Source organism: Erythrolamprus reginae, chromosome 6, assembly GCF_031021105.1.
Source record: "Erythrolamprus reginae isolate rEryReg1 chromosome 6, rEryReg1.hap1, whole genome shotgun sequence".
Taxonomy (NCBI): domain Eukaryota; kingdom Metazoa; phylum Chordata; class Lepidosauria; order Squamata; family Dipsadidae; genus Erythrolamprus; species Erythrolamprus reginae.
Genome location: NC_091955.1, coordinates 51,632,749 through 51,649,745, shown reverse-complemented (window position 1 = coordinate 51,649,745; position 16,997 = coordinate 51,632,749). Strand labels below are relative to the sequence as shown.

At 38.2% G+C, this 16,997-nt stretch overlaps 1 protein-coding gene across 1 annotated transcript in view; it reads right to left on the bottom strand.

Moving 5' to 3' along the window:
• The window catches only part of OTOGL (otogelin like), a 109,538-nt gene that overhangs the window by 72,390 nt on the left and 20,151 nt on the right, over positions 1 to 16,997 (bottom strand). Inside the window, exons 11-21 of the mRNA XM_070754953.1 lie at positions 14,235 to 14,341; positions 13,546 to 13,671; positions 12,991 to 13,099; positions 10,679 to 10,725; positions 9,598 to 9,743; positions 8,320 to 8,446; positions 6,819 to 6,996; positions 4,321 to 4,445; positions 3,204 to 3,413; positions 2,385 to 2,550; positions 780 to 854 (exon numbers count right to left, since the gene is read on the bottom strand). Of these exons, the coding sequence (XP_070611054.1) occupies positions 780 to 854; positions 2,385 to 2,550; positions 3,204 to 3,413; positions 4,321 to 4,445; positions 6,819 to 6,996; positions 8,320 to 8,446; positions 9,598 to 9,743; positions 10,679 to 10,725; positions 12,991 to 13,099; positions 13,546 to 13,671; positions 14,235 to 14,341 (1,416 nt within the window). The remainder of the gene's footprint in view (positions 1 to 779; positions 855 to 2,384; positions 2,551 to 3,203; positions 3,414 to 4,320; positions 4,446 to 6,818; positions 6,997 to 8,319; positions 8,447 to 9,597; positions 9,744 to 10,678; positions 10,726 to 12,990; positions 13,100 to 13,545; positions 13,672 to 14,234; positions 14,342 to 16,997) is intronic.

Below are 16,997 nucleotides of genomic sequence, written 5' to 3'. Positions count from 1 at the left end.
GACAAACACATTGTATTCTGAAGATAAATCAATGGCTACCTAGTGTTATTCTTGGTTATATTAAGGTCTACATCTGAATTGTGATCTACTCTGATAGTAGATTTAGGAGCACATAGACTAAGTTGGCAGTAATCTCCCCAACCATAATAGCTCAAAACAGCTGATTTTTAACAGCCAGGGACAATGTTATAGCTCATAAACTATACATGTCCTTTGCAGTGTCTAGCTCATATTTTTGTTTTTAATGGATGTTCCAGCATTTTCACCCTAATGAGTACTGATAAATTTAGTTATATATATGGATGACTTTTAAAGCACAATGGGTAACTTTTATCACAACAAACTCTTCCTTTAAGATGCAAAATCTAGAACAGTCTCCCATAAATCATATTCCTAAGTGAATTCATTTGTAGGCATAACAAAAGGTTAAGTGGCTTGATATATAGAAATAAGCCTACATTTCCATAGAAACATAAACAAACACTTTTTCCTGTACTTGGCCAAATAGTAAAACACGTTTACTTGGTATATTGGATAGTAATGATATAGAGAAGTTATTAAGTGATTAAGAAAGATGCATCCAGATGGCAAAATAAGTCAGTTTTTATTCTTCCATAATTCATAGTTTTACTATCATACTAAGTAAGAAAAGGTAGGAAATTATTTAGAAAAACATAATAAATTTATATAAAACAGGCCTATATCTAACTCCAAAATTAAATGCAAAAAAGTCAATCTACAACTTCAGTCAAAATGAAATTTTTCAAATCAAAACATACCATGATCCTGATGGTGTAGGCAAAATTTCTCCAGGCTGAAAACTTCTGCCTTTATAATAACATCGACAGCTAGACCTAATTTTTTAAAAAGATATTTTATTTATTTGTTATTATCTTAACTTTCTTTATGAATAACTCAAGGCAACAAATACACTTAATGCTCCTTCATCCTTTTATTCCCCTCACAAAAAGAATCTTGTAAGATTGGTTGATTGAGAAAGACTCATTAGTCCAAAGTCACCCAGCCAGCTTTCTTGTCTAAGGTGTGTTTCCCACCATTTCCCCCTTTACTACTCAAAACTGCTTAACAGAAAATTATCTCCATGTAATGTACATAAATAATTTTAAGTCAGTTTAAATCTCAGTGTTGTGATAGGGTAGTGGGATTGTGTTATCCTCCAAAATCTCACTTTTACTCAATTTTGAATAATTTACTCAGGTTTAGGAAGTTCTGGTTTAGGTTCTGAGATCAACTAAGGTTAGCTAGGTTCTGCCACCTGCTGAGGCAAATTCTAGTAGGAGGCTGTTTTAAAAACACAAAAACAGTCATCTTAGTCTCGTTTCTTACAGTCGACCAACCAGATACCTCTGAGATAGATTAGCCTACCCCTCCAATCTGCGGGTAACTTTAAATCCAGATGCTATGGCCTAGAAGTGGAGCTCTTGCCTCACAATCAGGAGTTTTTGAGTTCGATCCTAGGTAGAGACAGGTGTAGGGCCTCCTACTTGGGCAGGGGGTTGGACTAGATGACTGCAAGGTCTCTTCCAACTCTGTTAATTTCTTAAATACTTCAAGACAAATAGATCTCAACAGTTCTGTCCTTCAAGAATTTATTCAATTTTCTCTAAAGCCATCCAAATTATTGTCTGCCATCATTATTTTGTGATAATGAATCACGCAGATTAATTATATGCTGAATGAAAAACTGCATCCTTTTGTTCCTAAATTTAGTTATCAACTTCATGGGATGATTTTATTCTATTTTCTTAGTTGGAGAGAAACATTTGCCTGACCATAGCAATAGCTATACCAATAGGACTTAGACCAGTGTTTCCCAACCTTGGCCACTTGAAGATATCTGGACTTCAACTCCCAGAATTACCCAGCCAGCATTCGCTGGCTGGGGAATTCTGGGAGTTGAAGTCCAAATATCTTCAAGTGGCCAAGGTTGGGAAACACTGACTTAGACTTATAGACTGGCTTCACAGTGCTTTACAGCCCTCGCTAAACTGTTAACAGAGTCAGCACATTGGTCCCAACAATCTGGGCCCTCATTTTATTGACCTGAGAAGGAGGAACAACTGAGGAAACCTTGAGCCAGTGAGAATTGAACTGCTGGAGGTCAGCTGGCAGTCAGCAGAATTAGCCTGCAATACTGCATTCTAGCTAATGTGCCACCATGGTTCTGATGTTTGAGTCTCCTGACAATGTTGGTTGCATTCTTTTGCATTTTTAATCCTAACCCTCACCCTTTTTCCAAATATAGCTATTGAGCAGAGACATGATGCAAAACCTCACTGCTTCTTCCCCTTAAACACAGAGTCACAATAGCATGGCTTTGTGCTAGCTTAAAAATACATTTAACTAAATTTGCTAGAGCTTACATTGGCACGCAAAAATTAATAGATTCTTCAAAGTATTTTCCTTCAGGGCAGTTACAGCCTTCAGCGCAGTCATTATCACAAGCATCCACAAGAGAAAGGGAAGAACAGGAGTGCTCACAGAAGGAAGAACATGGGTGATACAGCATTCCACTTCTGCATACTAATGCTATGGAGAAACATCAAATTGCAGGAATATCAGAAATTCTATACATTATGTAGCACAAAATCTTCTCTCTTTTTCTCTATTAAGTCTACTCTTAGTTAGAACAGAAGGCCTTCCAGAAACTTTGTTTCAGAAATTGGTTACATATAATAGGTTACATATAATAGCAGACAAACACAGGTATTCATAAAGCATCATTTAGCAGCATGGTGACAGGAGAGAAGTGTTTAATCACAAATACATGCCAGGAAGCTTTTCTCTCATAGGGTCTCTGAGAAAAATCCTAATTTCAAGTTAGAAATACAAGTAATCAGCCCATGATGCATTTTAAATCATCCAATTTGAAACACATGCACACTCACTCCCATTCTAGGTACGCCAACACCAATATATATTTTGCATGAGGATAGACATGTAGATGTATTTATTAGGCAATAGGAAGCTAAAAGTGTCAGAATTATTTCTTCTGTAGATGTACAATAAATTGGGCTAAAGCTATCTTAAATTAGCTATTTTTTACTATATACAGTTAGTCTCATACATTTTGAATATCTACTTAGATCCAGCATAATAATCAGCTTATATATTTGAACAAGAAATAAAGGAATCCAGATTAGGTCATACCTGGTTGGTGTTCTTATTTCTGTTTTACTTACCACAATATGAAACATGAGATCGGAAATCTATAATAATTCCATGTTTGCTGCAAATATAAGCATAGTGTGCAAGTGCATTGCACAAGCAACTTCTCCCACATTTACAAGTATCAAAGCGACATAGCTGATAATATAAATCTGGACTGATATATATATGACATGGAGCAAATAATTCTTGATTGATGAGATCACACTGGGATGCATATGCAACTATGAAAAATTGACATTACCATGTTTATTAGTTAGAAATCCAAAGGTAAATAGCAAAACAAAAAATATATAATAATATATACTACTTTAAAACTAGGTACTGATTGGAATGCAATACATTCCAATACAGTGGTACCTCTACCTAAGAACGCCTCTACTTAAGAACTTTTCTAGATAAGAACCGGATGTTCAAGATTTTTTTGCCTCTTCTTAAGAACCATTTTCTACTTAAGAACCCAAGCCCGGAAAAATTTCCCAGTAAATTTGAGAGTGGCATGAAGGCCCGGCCAGTTTCCTGCCATTCCTCCTGGGTTTCTCTCTCTGGCACAGTGTATGGGAGGCAGCCTTGCGCTGGGTGAATGGGAGGCGCGTGCTCCTCCTTACCACCTCAGAGTCCCTTTTTTTTTTTTACGCCTTAAAGTTTTGGATATTTTTTATTCCCCTCACCTCGCCTTCTTCCTTCGGCAGTGATTGCCCTCTTCCTCTTCCCACCCAAATTCCGAGCTTTTATTTCTTTCTTAATGGGTTTGCACGCATTATTTGCTTTTACATTGATTCTATGGGAAAAACTGCTTCTACTTACAAACTTTTCTATTTAAGAATCTGGTCACGGAACGAATTAAGTTCTTAAGTAGAGGTACCACTTTATATCAGCATATCTATTCCACAGATCTAAATGGGACTAAGTCATAGTAGGTAAAACATCTTCAATGACTATTTAAAGTAATGAGTAAACAAATAAACAATGTTGCCTTTACTAAAAATATTAAACTAAAGCTTAAAGGAATAGTTTGATGTTTTGATCAGAAAGTAGGGGAAAACTCAGACACCAAACAAGACTTGTAATCTAGTCATACAACTATGATAAAATTTAGATTAAAAATCTCCAAATAAATGAAAAATTTACCATTTTGTTGATTAATGTTACAAGGGTCAACTACAGGAATGTTGACAGGCATGTGACATGCTGATGAAATCTTCCATGCATTAGCATGAAGTTGTGGGGTTCCTTCAATCATTCCTGATGGGGAACTAAGGGTGGAGAATGAGAATGATTAAACAAAAGAATCATATCTGCCCAGAAAAATATGCTTAATACTGTTGGCTTCTGACATATGCCCACATAGAAAAGTTATGTACTAACATGATGATTGTATAGATAGCTTGATTGATTGATTGATTGATTGATTGATTGATTGATTTCATTTTATTTGATTTCATATTAATATCAAAAGGGGACCATGCTGTCCAGAACTTCACCTGAACAGTTGTACTGTGCTGCAAATGTTGATCTTGTCAGTTTCTCAGTCTATATTCTGAACTACTATATTATACCCAGCAATTATACAAATGCCATCTTTTTTGCAGGATCCCATGTATTGAGTCAGTGTGTGTGTACGTGCGCGTTCGTGCACACCCCAGCTCACATATGTGTGTGCGTGTGCCTATGTGTCTGTGTGTATCATAGACAGATGTTAGATATATAATATATAGATGGGTGGAGGGATGGATGGAGGAATGCTATTTTGCCTCTGTTCCAGAGCATCAAATAAATCTATGATTTTGTCTTCCAGATCTTAGAACTTTTCTCACAATGGTCCAGCAAGAGAAAGGACAATCAAGAGTAGCATTCCCCTACACCTAGTTATCTGGGGGATAATATTCTTTGATGCTAACATATCTCCTGAATTTCACATGTTACCCCATTTCCCTTCTACTAAGCTGATGTAAAACCCAACCTACATAGCCACATCTCTGTGAGGGAAAGAAACTCTTCTGCCCTACATAGATGTCAGAAAGTCAAGCCACATTTGCCTTCTGTCCCATTTAAATCAGTGGCTCCAAAGTAGCAATAATGATAGCTTATTATGAGACTAATTCCATAGCCCTTCAGTACAATTTTATGTGTCCATCTGGGAGAACATTGGAAGTTTAGTCACGGCAACTGGACTTCTTTTCTTTTTTGGTCTGAAATGTTTTGCTGTTTATCCAAGTACAGTAGCTTCTTCAGCTACTTGGAAAAGCAGCAAAATATTTCAAACCAAAACAGAAAAGTCCAGTTGCCATGGCTCAACTTCCAGGAAACTCTGCCTGGCTGACAGAGAATCTTCATCACCATTTTCAAGAACACTTTGTATTTAGAAGATTACATAAACATCCTCTGCTTTTAAAAACTGCAATAATATAATAATATACAGTGGTACCTCTACTTATGAATTTAATTTGTTCCGTGACCAGGTTCTTAAGTAGAAAAATTTGTAAGAAGAAGCAATTTTTCCCATAGGAATCAGTGTAAAAGCAAATAATGTGTGCGATTGGGGAAACAACAGGGAGGGTGGAGGCCCTGTTTCCTCCTGGGAGATTCCTGGAGAGGCCACACAGAGGCTTCTCCCCACCTTTTCTGGACCTATTTCCTCCCAGGAGATTCCCAGAGAGGCCCCACAGAGGCTTCTCCCGGCCTTTTCGGGCCCTGTTTCCTCTCGGGAGATTCCTAGAGAGGCCCCACAGAGGCTTCTCCTGGCCTTTTTGGGCCCTGTTTCCTCTCGGGAGATTCCTAGAGAGGCCCCACGGAGGCTTCTCCCTGCCTCTTCTGGTTACAGTTTCGGAGGCTCAGGTTTGTAAATGGAAAATGGTTCTTGAGAAGAGGCAAAAAAATCTTGAACTGTCTTATCTAGAAAAGTTTGTAAGTAGAGGCATTTATAGGCAGAGGTACCACTGTATATGATGCAGTGTGGTAGACCCTGTAAACATAACTCCTAAGAAAAAAAACCTCTGTCCATAACAATGATAATTCAGCACATTTTATAAGAAATGAACAAACAGTAAAAATAAAAATTAAAAACTATTCTTAAGGGTGTACTGAAACAAACAAGACAGTTCCATTTGTCCACGTTTGTAATGTTTCCATTTCTATTTTTCCCCAAGTACATTCTGTTGATAAGCATAAGTCAAAGGTTGGTAAAAAGAGTACCTAGAGTCATTTTTAATTGCTATAATACACTGATAACTTCAGAGAGCTAGTGAAAAAGAGAACATCTAATTCCCTTCCTGCTTATTTATAGTTTGTATTTAAACTTATAAGTTTCCATACCAACTGCAGTTTCCTTTGATCCACTAAACATTTGTTGAATTGTGCTGCTGGCTTTTGTCTGAGTCTGTTATTTTTGCTCTCCTTTAAAATGGCTTTAATCTGTTCTATCTGATAACATTTTAATTGCCTTTTGTAATATTAGATGTGTTTATTATTATTATTATTCCTTTATATCTACAGTCAGATTATTTTTTATAAATGAAACATGAAAACATCTATTAAAATAGAGCTCCTTTTAATTTTAAAATATGGGGGCTTTTTGGTAAAAAGGTACATCATGCATTTTAACCAGTGCACTTTTAAATCCAACTCACAGAAAATCGTCTCTCAGATTTCCATTATAAGTTCCACAGAGACCCATAGTTCTGCTCTTCCAGTCAGCTCTGACTTGAATATACACTCTTTTGCCATCTTTAGCAAACAGGATTTTTAAACCAAATTCAGTTTTTAGCTGCACAAACAAGGAAGAGAGGTTCTGTACTTCCACATATCCTGAATATAACAGAAAATGAATTAAATTCTGTATACATGCATAGATTCGTATCCATTACACTATTCTTTCTGGAAATAAGCAGTGTTACAGGTAGTCCTTGACTTTCAACCATTTGTTTTAATGAGTGTTTGAAATTACAAAGATTTTGAAAAAAGAGATTTGCAATTGGTATTTGAACTTATGACTCATCACATTCCCCACAGTCACATGATCAAAATTCAGGAGCTTGGCAACTGGCATGTATTCATGCAAGTTGCAGTGTCCCAAAGTCACAAGATTGCCATTTGCTGCTTTCTTAGCTAGCACTGACAAACAGAGTCAACAGGGAAGCCAGATTTACTTAACATTCATGTGATTCACTTAACAACCACAGCAAAATAGGTCATAGGATTTGGCATGACTTACTTAACAACCACCTTTCTTAGAGATGAAAATTCTGGTCCCAATTGTGGTCATAAATTGAGGACTACCTGTATGCAGCATGGAAAAGGAAGTAAGAAATAGCAGGCAAAGAAACTAAAAATATTAAAAGAGGAAAAGATTTATGGTTAAATCTTGTTTATATTCCCCAACCATTCACTGTGCTTCATAGTTTTCTAGCCTTGCAAATCATAATTGGCTCCACCATGTTTATGCTTCAGGATCTCGTTTGTTAATAATTACATCTTTTTAAAAATAAGCTCAGTAATTCTATTCAGCTATAGCTTCTCAGTCTTCTTTCTCTTATCCCATTCATTCTTCCTTTATATATTTCTTTTGTGATTTAATATTCTTTTGTCCTCTAAATATTGTCAAACCATTTCAATATACTTGGTTGAACTGATATGGCACTACCTATTTTGACCACTTGTTGTCTGTTAGACAGGAACACTGTTATCCAATCATACAGTGGTCCAAAGATGCCATAAGATTTTAGTTTCAGAAGAAGTTTGTCGTGAACTACTTAATCAAAGGCTTTACAAAAGTCTATGTTTGAGTAACTTGAATAACAATTTTACAAAGAAAAATTTTCTCTACTTCATTTATATAGACTCTTGGAAATTCCCAAATTTACTGAATGGCTGTGAAAACAAAGGTGCTTCTTTTAAATGTGATCCACAGACTTCAATAATATTCTACTTCTTGTTTTAAAACAATGGAGCTTGTTTGATCTCCAGCAAAAGGAAGAGAGGACTCTGTATTTTGCCCAATGCATAAGGGACTGGTGGCAAACTACATGATAACATATTTATTTCTCAGAAACAGCTTGGTGAATACAGTACATTAAAATGAATTTAGGTACATGAAGATAATTAACTACTAAATGATAAATGGTATCTTACCATTTAAGGTGAATCCCTGGCTGAAGGAACTGTACTGTATTTCACCACCCAGGACGAGAGTCACTTGCTTGCTTATGTCATCGTCAAAAATTAGCGTCAAAGACTGAATGCAGTTATAATCAATGCTCTGTATGAACCAAAGGAAGAGGAGGGCTGAGTCTTATGGGAAAAGGAACATATAGAGCAAATGTTGTTAATCTGCATTAGATTTAATTTTTTTTAATTCTATTTTTATTTTACTTTTCTCTTCACCCTCACCCCAAAATTTATTCTTAAAACATTTTTGTAAAACAGATTAATCTTGAACTGTCTTTAAGATTGTAATGTATATGCAACCTAGCTGGGAATATTGAACAGTTTAAGTTCATATCGAAAAAGGAATAGCTAACATACTGATGTGAGACATATGGTGGCCTAGAGTTCCCCATGATTTTTCAAGACAAAATGGTGAATTAAATGCTAATGTAAAGCACTAGTACAAGAGTTTTAAAACCTTTTGATATGATTAAAAGAAAATTCAGTTTAGAATTATAAAGAAAATATTTATTACTTAAAATAAAAAATCACTTCATTAAAACATACACTGCAAATCATAAGTGCAAAGTTTAAATTAAAACAAACATAATGTACCTGATAAAGATAAATAAAACAAGCAACTAAAACGTTTGAAAGTATTGAATCCATAACCAGTATTAATTAAAAAGCATCACAGCTAACTTTTTCTACCTCTTGGAAAACAAACATTTCAGTTTATCAACTAAAATGATTTTAAAATAACTCAACTATTTCATCCCATTCAGCGTATCCCAGATTTAACCAACCACCTTTTTAATGCTTGATCAAATATTTTTATATACTCTGAGCTTCCAGATTTATTATTCCTAGAAAAGAACACATAAAATATCAAATAAATATCTTAGTCAGCTTCAAAATGCTCTTATCTGGTTGGCAATATACCAAGCTGTTCAGACCTGTCACCAAGAGCATTTATCTGTCTAACACACCTGGTCAGACTGTAACCCAATATGTAGATGCCTGTGTAATCATGCATGAATGAAAAACCCTGTAGACTTAATCCCAGTAAAAGGCATAATTGCTTTTACAAAGCCAATGCTTACAGTTGAAAAAAAATCCAGGTTCAGATCATACAAGATAATCAATATCAAGAAAAATACTGAATTTTTATTGCTAATCTTAACTAATTTATTGACTGTCTCTGAATTAGATATATAGGAATTTATTTATCAACACAAAATGTTAATTAAATTGTCAGCTTACCTGTTCACAGGGACTTTTCTGTAAAGTAAGTGTGAATTTGTCTTTCCCAGTGCCTTTTACCAAAATATACTGACAGCTCCCAAGAAAGGTATAATGGCGACCATCAAAAGTTGTGAAATGGGATTCACCAACAATTGAACATTCAGCTTAAAATAAAGATTGATCAATACAAAAAGTGTATTATTTTTTATTATTTATTTATTTGATTTCAGTGCTCTTTGACTCCAGCCAACTCTGAGAGCAACATAACTAAAAGAATAACATAAATTAAAGGGCAACATTACAACTGAATAGTAAAAACTAGTAAAAAGAAATTAAGTAAGGATTAATCCAAAAAGAATTACATTATCCTGAACTGCAAACCATGGGCATAGCTAGCATGTGGCTCATCCGGGCTGCAGGCTGGAGTTTAGACATTGTACTCCATGCTAAGGAGTTCAGTGTTGTCGTGAAGCACAGGTATCCAGCTACTAGTTTAATGATGGTTCAAAGTTACAATGGCCTCAAAAATATAATTTATAACTTCTAGAAATTAAAACCATTGTATGGAGCCTGGCGTCACATGAATGCAATTCAAATGCTTGGCAATTGACCAGCATTTACAACCTGTGGCTATCCCTATGGTCACATGATCATGATTTATGACCTTCCCAGCTGGTTAATTTGAGTAATAATACTAATATCCTAGGATGTATTATAATCAAATCATATAATAGCTTACTTTTTTCCTGAAAAAGTACTTTAGTTATATTTTTATAGCTAAAATATATATCATTTTTGAAATAAGGAAATTTAAAGATTCATACAACTGAATTGACTTCTGAGTCAATGTATCATTTATATATTTGTTATGACTGTGTGTGCTGCCCAATATTGAACAACATTCAATCTCAAGATTATCATCATAAAAACTAATAACATAAAATGTTTTTTAAATCATTGACTTGCACCATGGAAGATGCAAGCTTCACATGTTCTCCCCCGCTCCCTCCCTCCCTCCCTTTCTCTCTCTCTCTCTCTCTCTCTCTCTCTCTCTCACACACACACACACACACAATTATCTTTATAAGAAAAAAATTACCTGGGCAGTCATGTTCAGTGCAGTTCCAAGCACCACCCATACAAATGCTAAATTTAAAATAAGAAATTAAAAACATTTCTATATTTGGGAATAAGATTGGGCACTGAAATTTGTTTATAACACAAACCTATATAATGACCCTTTTGTTGTATTGTACATAAAAGTAACTATAAAAGAAAGAATTAGTATCCTCTTGTTGTTTTTTCACACAGAGACCAGGCTGTGTGGGTTCATTTGATTCCTAGTAATGCAGAATAGAATCTGCATGCTTCAATTACAAGAAGACAAATCTATGTGTAATCCTGGAAGCAGTTCCCTCTTTGATGCTCATCTGAGATATGTAAGTTCATCAATAACACCAGCCAATTCCATTTTGGCTACCACTATATATTGCCAACCCTCATTCAATCAGTTCCGTTGTTATGATACGATATGAAGGATAGAAACTGGAGCCTCTAGCTGAAGGGTAGAAACTGGAGCTATCTGATAATCTTTTGTTTGGCTAGTGTACTAGGTTACAACTTTAATGTGGGTTCTAAAGCTATAAAGTATAATGTGATAGGATGGACCCACAGTAATTAAAAAGGAATTATATTGTACAAAATAGATGAAGGAGTGAAGCTCACCATAAACTGGTACTGGAACTCAGCCCAGTTTAGAGGTCTATATGTTTATCTGTAACCAGGTAGCAAAGGAGTCTATCAGAATGATTCATTCCTTGGTGTACTTAAGAGTTCTTCTATCACCAGCTCAACCTAATATTTATGTCAAAGTCAATAAAGTTGTGTCTGATTTTTAACAAAACCTTGATTTTCGTACAGCCCCCTCCCTTCCTTTGTCTAAGCCACAGCAGGAACATGAGTAATGCTTCTCATCTTTTGAAAAATCCTTCACTCCTGTAACCTGCAACTCCTACACTGCAAAAACATATGGACAACACATCTCGATCAGGGTAAAACAATAGACTCAATTTACATAGACGTTTGTAAAGCCTTTGATTCAGTGGTACATGACAAACTTCTCCTGAAACTCAAATCCTATGGCATCTCTGGTCACATTCATGATTGGATAACTGCATTCTTGTCAAACAGACAACAAGTGGTTAAAATAGGAAGTGCCCTATCAAATCCTGCACCTGTCAACAGTGGTGTCCCTCAAGACAGCATTCTAGGACCAACACTATTCATACTTTACATAAACGACCTCTGTGATCATATTACAAGCAACTGCATTCTCTTTGCTGACAATGTTAAATTATTTAACACCACCGACAATACTGCTACCCTTCCAAAAGACCTTGACCATGTATCAGAATGATCAGACTGCTAGCAACTTCAAATCTCAACCAATAAATTCTGTCTTACACATTGGCAAAAATAATCAGAAAACAAAATACAAGCTTGGAAGACACGACCTTGTAGATGAACCTCACTCTGTCAAGGACCTTGAAGTACTCATATCTATTGACCTAATTGCCAGAGCCCACTGTAACAACATTGCCAAAAAGGCACTAAGAGTTATTAATCTAATCTTGTGTAGCTTTTTCTCTGGCGATATTATACTTCTAATCATAGCATACAAAACATTTGCTAGACCAATTCTTGAATACAACTCATCTGTCTGGAATCTGCACTGCATATCAGATAGCAATACAATTGAGAGAATCCAAAAATATTTCACAAGAACTGTCCTCCACTGCTCTGCTCGCAACAGAATATCTTATTCCACCAGACTTGAAATTTTGGGTTTAGAAAGCCTAGAAGTTCGTCGCCTTCGATCTGACTTAAATGTAGTTCATAAAATCATCTACCACAATGTCCTACCTGTTAATGATTTCTTCAGCTTCAACCACAACAATACATGAGCACACAATCAATTCCAGCTTAATGTTAACTGCTTCAAACTCAACAGCAGAAAATATGATTTCAACAACAGAGGGATCAGAGCCTGGAATGCACTAGCTGACTGCTGCTTCTTCCCCCAGCTCCCAAATCTTTAACTTTAGATTATCTACAGTTAAACTCACCCCATGAGTTTATAAGTGCATCATTGCACCTACCACCCCTGTCCTACTGTCCTATTGGCTAATTTATCTATACCTACTTTGCTAATATTTATGTTTATACCAATACCTACTATCTTATATGTTTGACAAATGAATAATGACAATGATAATAATAATAATAATAATAATAATAATAATAATAATAATAAAAGAACAGCAACAACAAGTGTAAATTTCATATTCTTCATAAAACAGAACAACAATTGACAAGACACAAAACTCAGAGATTTTATTGAAGATTACATACCAGTTACTACATTCTTGTTCAATTGTTGAACCTACAGGGAAAGCTGTCCCATGATAAACACATGGGCAATCTGATGCAGAAATACAAGTTCCATTGTCCATTATAAGGCCTAGTTTATAAAAATAAAAAGGTTATAAAAATATAAAGAGATCACAATATGTAAGATAGTCCATATTAAATATGTAGAAAGTATTCCTCAGGGTGAAGTTAAAATAATTATGTAATGAATTACTCAGTCTGCATCTGATACTGTCACTGAATACTGTATTTCTTCAGATCTAAATGAGATGAACTGTGACCTAACTAATAATGCAATCATCTCTTGCAGAGACTGATGGAAAGAGGAGGTCTGGAAATATCAACTAAGAAAATAATATAATACTCTATATTTTAATTCATTTCTTATTTATTTGCAATGTTTTAAGGAGAATCACATTTAATAAAAATGTAATTCCTTAAAGGTTATGCAAAATTGTATGGATATAAGACAGGTAGTTATTTAATAGACAGAAACTTTATTATTAAAATAATTCAGCTGGTGAAAAGTTCACTTACCATCTGGGCAATAGCATCCATCTAAGCAATGGAGGTTACTACCTAGACATTCTTTTTCAAATGTACAGGTTGGTGGACAACAACTAATGCAATCTCGATGGATAAAAGCATCTTCACAATTGTCAGCTAAAATAATAAATTAGGAAAGAATGATTACACTCCAGTATATTTCACTTTAATGAGAAAAAAATATGCATTATTTTCTTTTTAAAATGTTGATTAAACATATAAATATCTTTCTAAATTAAGGTTTTGCTTTGCCAAAGCCATCAAATTTAGAATAAAGGGCCGATATATTAATTCTTAGTAAGATGAATATTAAGATGCAGAAACATACATTTTATAATTAAAAATAATGGCACACAAAAAAGACACTATATTTTAATTAATTTTGAGGCTTATTATGAAGAGTTATATATAACTATTTACACATTTTAATATGTTGTTAGGTTTATATAGCCTATTTAACGTGACCCTCAATCATTTTCATACTCTGGAATGTTCTGGATATGAAGCCAAATTCTAAAACATGTTGATTAAAGTAGTTCCATTCTCTTGCAGAACAGTTGCAATATGCTTTCCATTACAGTCCAGTGTTCTAATATATCACTTAAACGTATTGTTTGCTTTTGTTTACATCCTGAAATTAATTTTTGATTGATCAAAGTACAGTATTAAAACACACTTACTACAGGCTGGAAAATCATCTCTCCAATCTCTAATAGGATAGCCTGCATGTGAACAGGAGCGAGCATATTCTGTTACTGTTCGACAATAGGTTTCATCATCATCCTTTCTGAAAAGGCAAAATAAAACTTCTGATTAGTTACTGTACCTCAAGGGTGTCAAACTCAATTTCATTGATAACCACATGAGGGCTGTGGTTGATCCCAGGGGCCGGGCAGGCATGGCCAACTGGGTAGGCTTGGCCAGATTGATGTCACTCATTGGCTGTGGCTGACTGGGTGGGTGTGGCCAGTTGGGTGAGTGTGGCCAGCTTGATGCCACTCCCCAAACTGCTAGCATGTTTCCTCTTTGCACTGGGTAGACCAGGCCGAAGCCACATGCTGGCCTGGCTCAATCTTTCCTCTTTGCATTGGGTAAACCGATACAAAGTGATGAAGGCCCCTTACATTTTCCAGGATGGCCCCACGGGCTGGATTTGACCACATTGCAGGCTGCAATGCCCATGGCCCTTGAATTTGACACCTGTGCTATACATTCTTAGGAATATAGAAATTATATGAAAAGGCAATACTATTTTTAAAAAACTATCCTTAAAACCAATTTGTTTTTTAGTAATAGATCTGATTGTAATAAAAGCTTTTTTTTTAAAAAAACCTTCCCTCATTTATGTTAAATGTATAGCTTTCCCAAATATGGATATAGCTTCACTGGATCATAGTCACAAAAAACAAATGTAGCAATGTTTTTATTTCAGATCTTTTCCAGCCCCCCTGAAAGAAAAATGAAAAAATGGCAAAGAGGTCCCTTATATGAGACCTAAGCGTTTATATTCCATGCTATCATATTTTACTGCATTGAGTTCCTTCCTTCTTACTCCCTCCCTCCCTCTTTCTTCTTTCTTTCTTTTTTTTTTCTTTTTGTCATTTTTCTTTGCAGCTGAATGACAGGAAAAATCAAGAGAGATGAGAATAAAAAAGCTGTGAAGGAAAATGTTTACAGTTGTCTCTTTCCAGGAAAAGATAAACAGAATTTTTAAAAAGTATAACTTGTTCAAGAACAGAACCCAGTGTCAATACTGAGGGGGGTTTTTAGAGGCTAATTCTTGGACAACAAAATTGAAAACTTAAGACTAAAAAAGTATAATATAAATTCTGTATACAGTGGAACCTCGAAATACGAGCAGCTCTACTTACGAGCTACTCGAGATAAGAGCTGGGAGAGGAGAGACATTTCTGTTCGTCTCCCGAGCTCAAATTCGCGATACGAGCCGAGAAGAGTCGGGCTGGCTTACTTTCCTTCCTTCCCACGCTGATGCAGAGCCACTCGAACAAAGCGTCGCGCCCCTCTGACGCTTTCGGCGGCTTCCGAAGCGACGCTGGGCTCTTTTGCCGCCAAAAGCGTCAGGGGGGCGTGACGCTTTGTTCGAGTGGCTCACTCCGGAAAGGAAGGAAAGTAAACCAGCCCGGCTCTTCTCGGCTCGTATCCCGGCAGTTGGTGAGTGGAGAGGCGGTCGCCTCCCCTGCTGCCCCACTCTGGGGGTCCTTGGCTTCTGCTGGGGGTGGGGGGGGTCCGCGCACATCGAAGAGGCATCTCTCGCCTTCTGCCGCTGGCCGCCCGCCGTGCCGCTTTCCTTCTTCCCGTTGCGCCTTCCAAAGCAGCGCTGGGCGAAAGAGAGCGGGCGGCCAGCGGCAGAAGGCGAGAGATGCCTCTTCGTGCGCTCGATCTCGGGGGTTGGGGGCGAGCTTGCCACCAGGCTCGGCTGGGGGGGGCTTGGCTTCTATGTGGGGGGGGCGGCCGGGTCCGGCTCCCGCGCGCCAGACCTCTTGTCTGCCCAGCCCGAGGCACGAAACCGCTGTTTATGCGGGGCGGCTCGCCTGGAACGCCAGCAATGCCGCCGGGCCAATTGCTGAGCGGGGGCGGGGCGCGGGAGGAGGCAGCGCCTCCCCCCGGACCCCTCAGGCCGCTCCGCCCGGGATGGGGCTCGACCCAGGTGGAGCGGCCTGAAGGGTCCTGTGCGGCGCTGCCTCCTCCCGCCACCGCCAGCCGCGGTTCCGAGTTGGGGGGTGGCTTCTACGTGGGGGGGGGCGGCCCGGTCCGGCTCCCGCCGCTGACGCGCCCCTCTGACGCACCAGACCTCTTGTCTGCCCGGCCCGAGGCACGAAATCGCTGCTTATGCCAGGCGGCATTGCTTGTGTTCCAGGCGAGCCGCCTGGCATAAGCAGCGATTTCGTGCCTCGGGCCGGGCAGACAAGAGGTCTGGCGCTCCCACGGGGAAAAGACGGCGGTTTAAGCCATTCCCTGTGCTTTGGAAGCCGCCGAACGCCGTCAGAGGGGCGCGTCAGCGGCGGGAGCCGGACCCGGCCGCCCCCCCACGTAGAAGCCAAGCCCCCCCCCAGCCAAGCCTGGTGGCAAGCTCGCCCCCAACCCCCGAGATCGAGCGCACGAAGAGGCATCTTTCGCCTTCTGCCGCGGCGGAGGAAGGCGAATGCGGCTTGGAAGCTGGGAGGGGGGCGGAACGTCTTTGGCCACTTAGCTCTTCCGCCCCCCTCCCAGCTTCCAAGCCGCATTCGCCTTCCTCCGCCGCGGCAGAAGGCAAGAGATGCCTCTTCGTGCGCTCGATCTCGGGGGTTGGGGGCGAGCTTACCACCAGGCTCGGCTGGGGGGGGCTTGGCTTCTACGTGGGGGGGGCCGCAGCCGGGTCCATCTCCCGCGCTCCAGACCTCTTGTCTGCCCAGCCCGAGGCACGAAACCGCTGTTTATGCGGG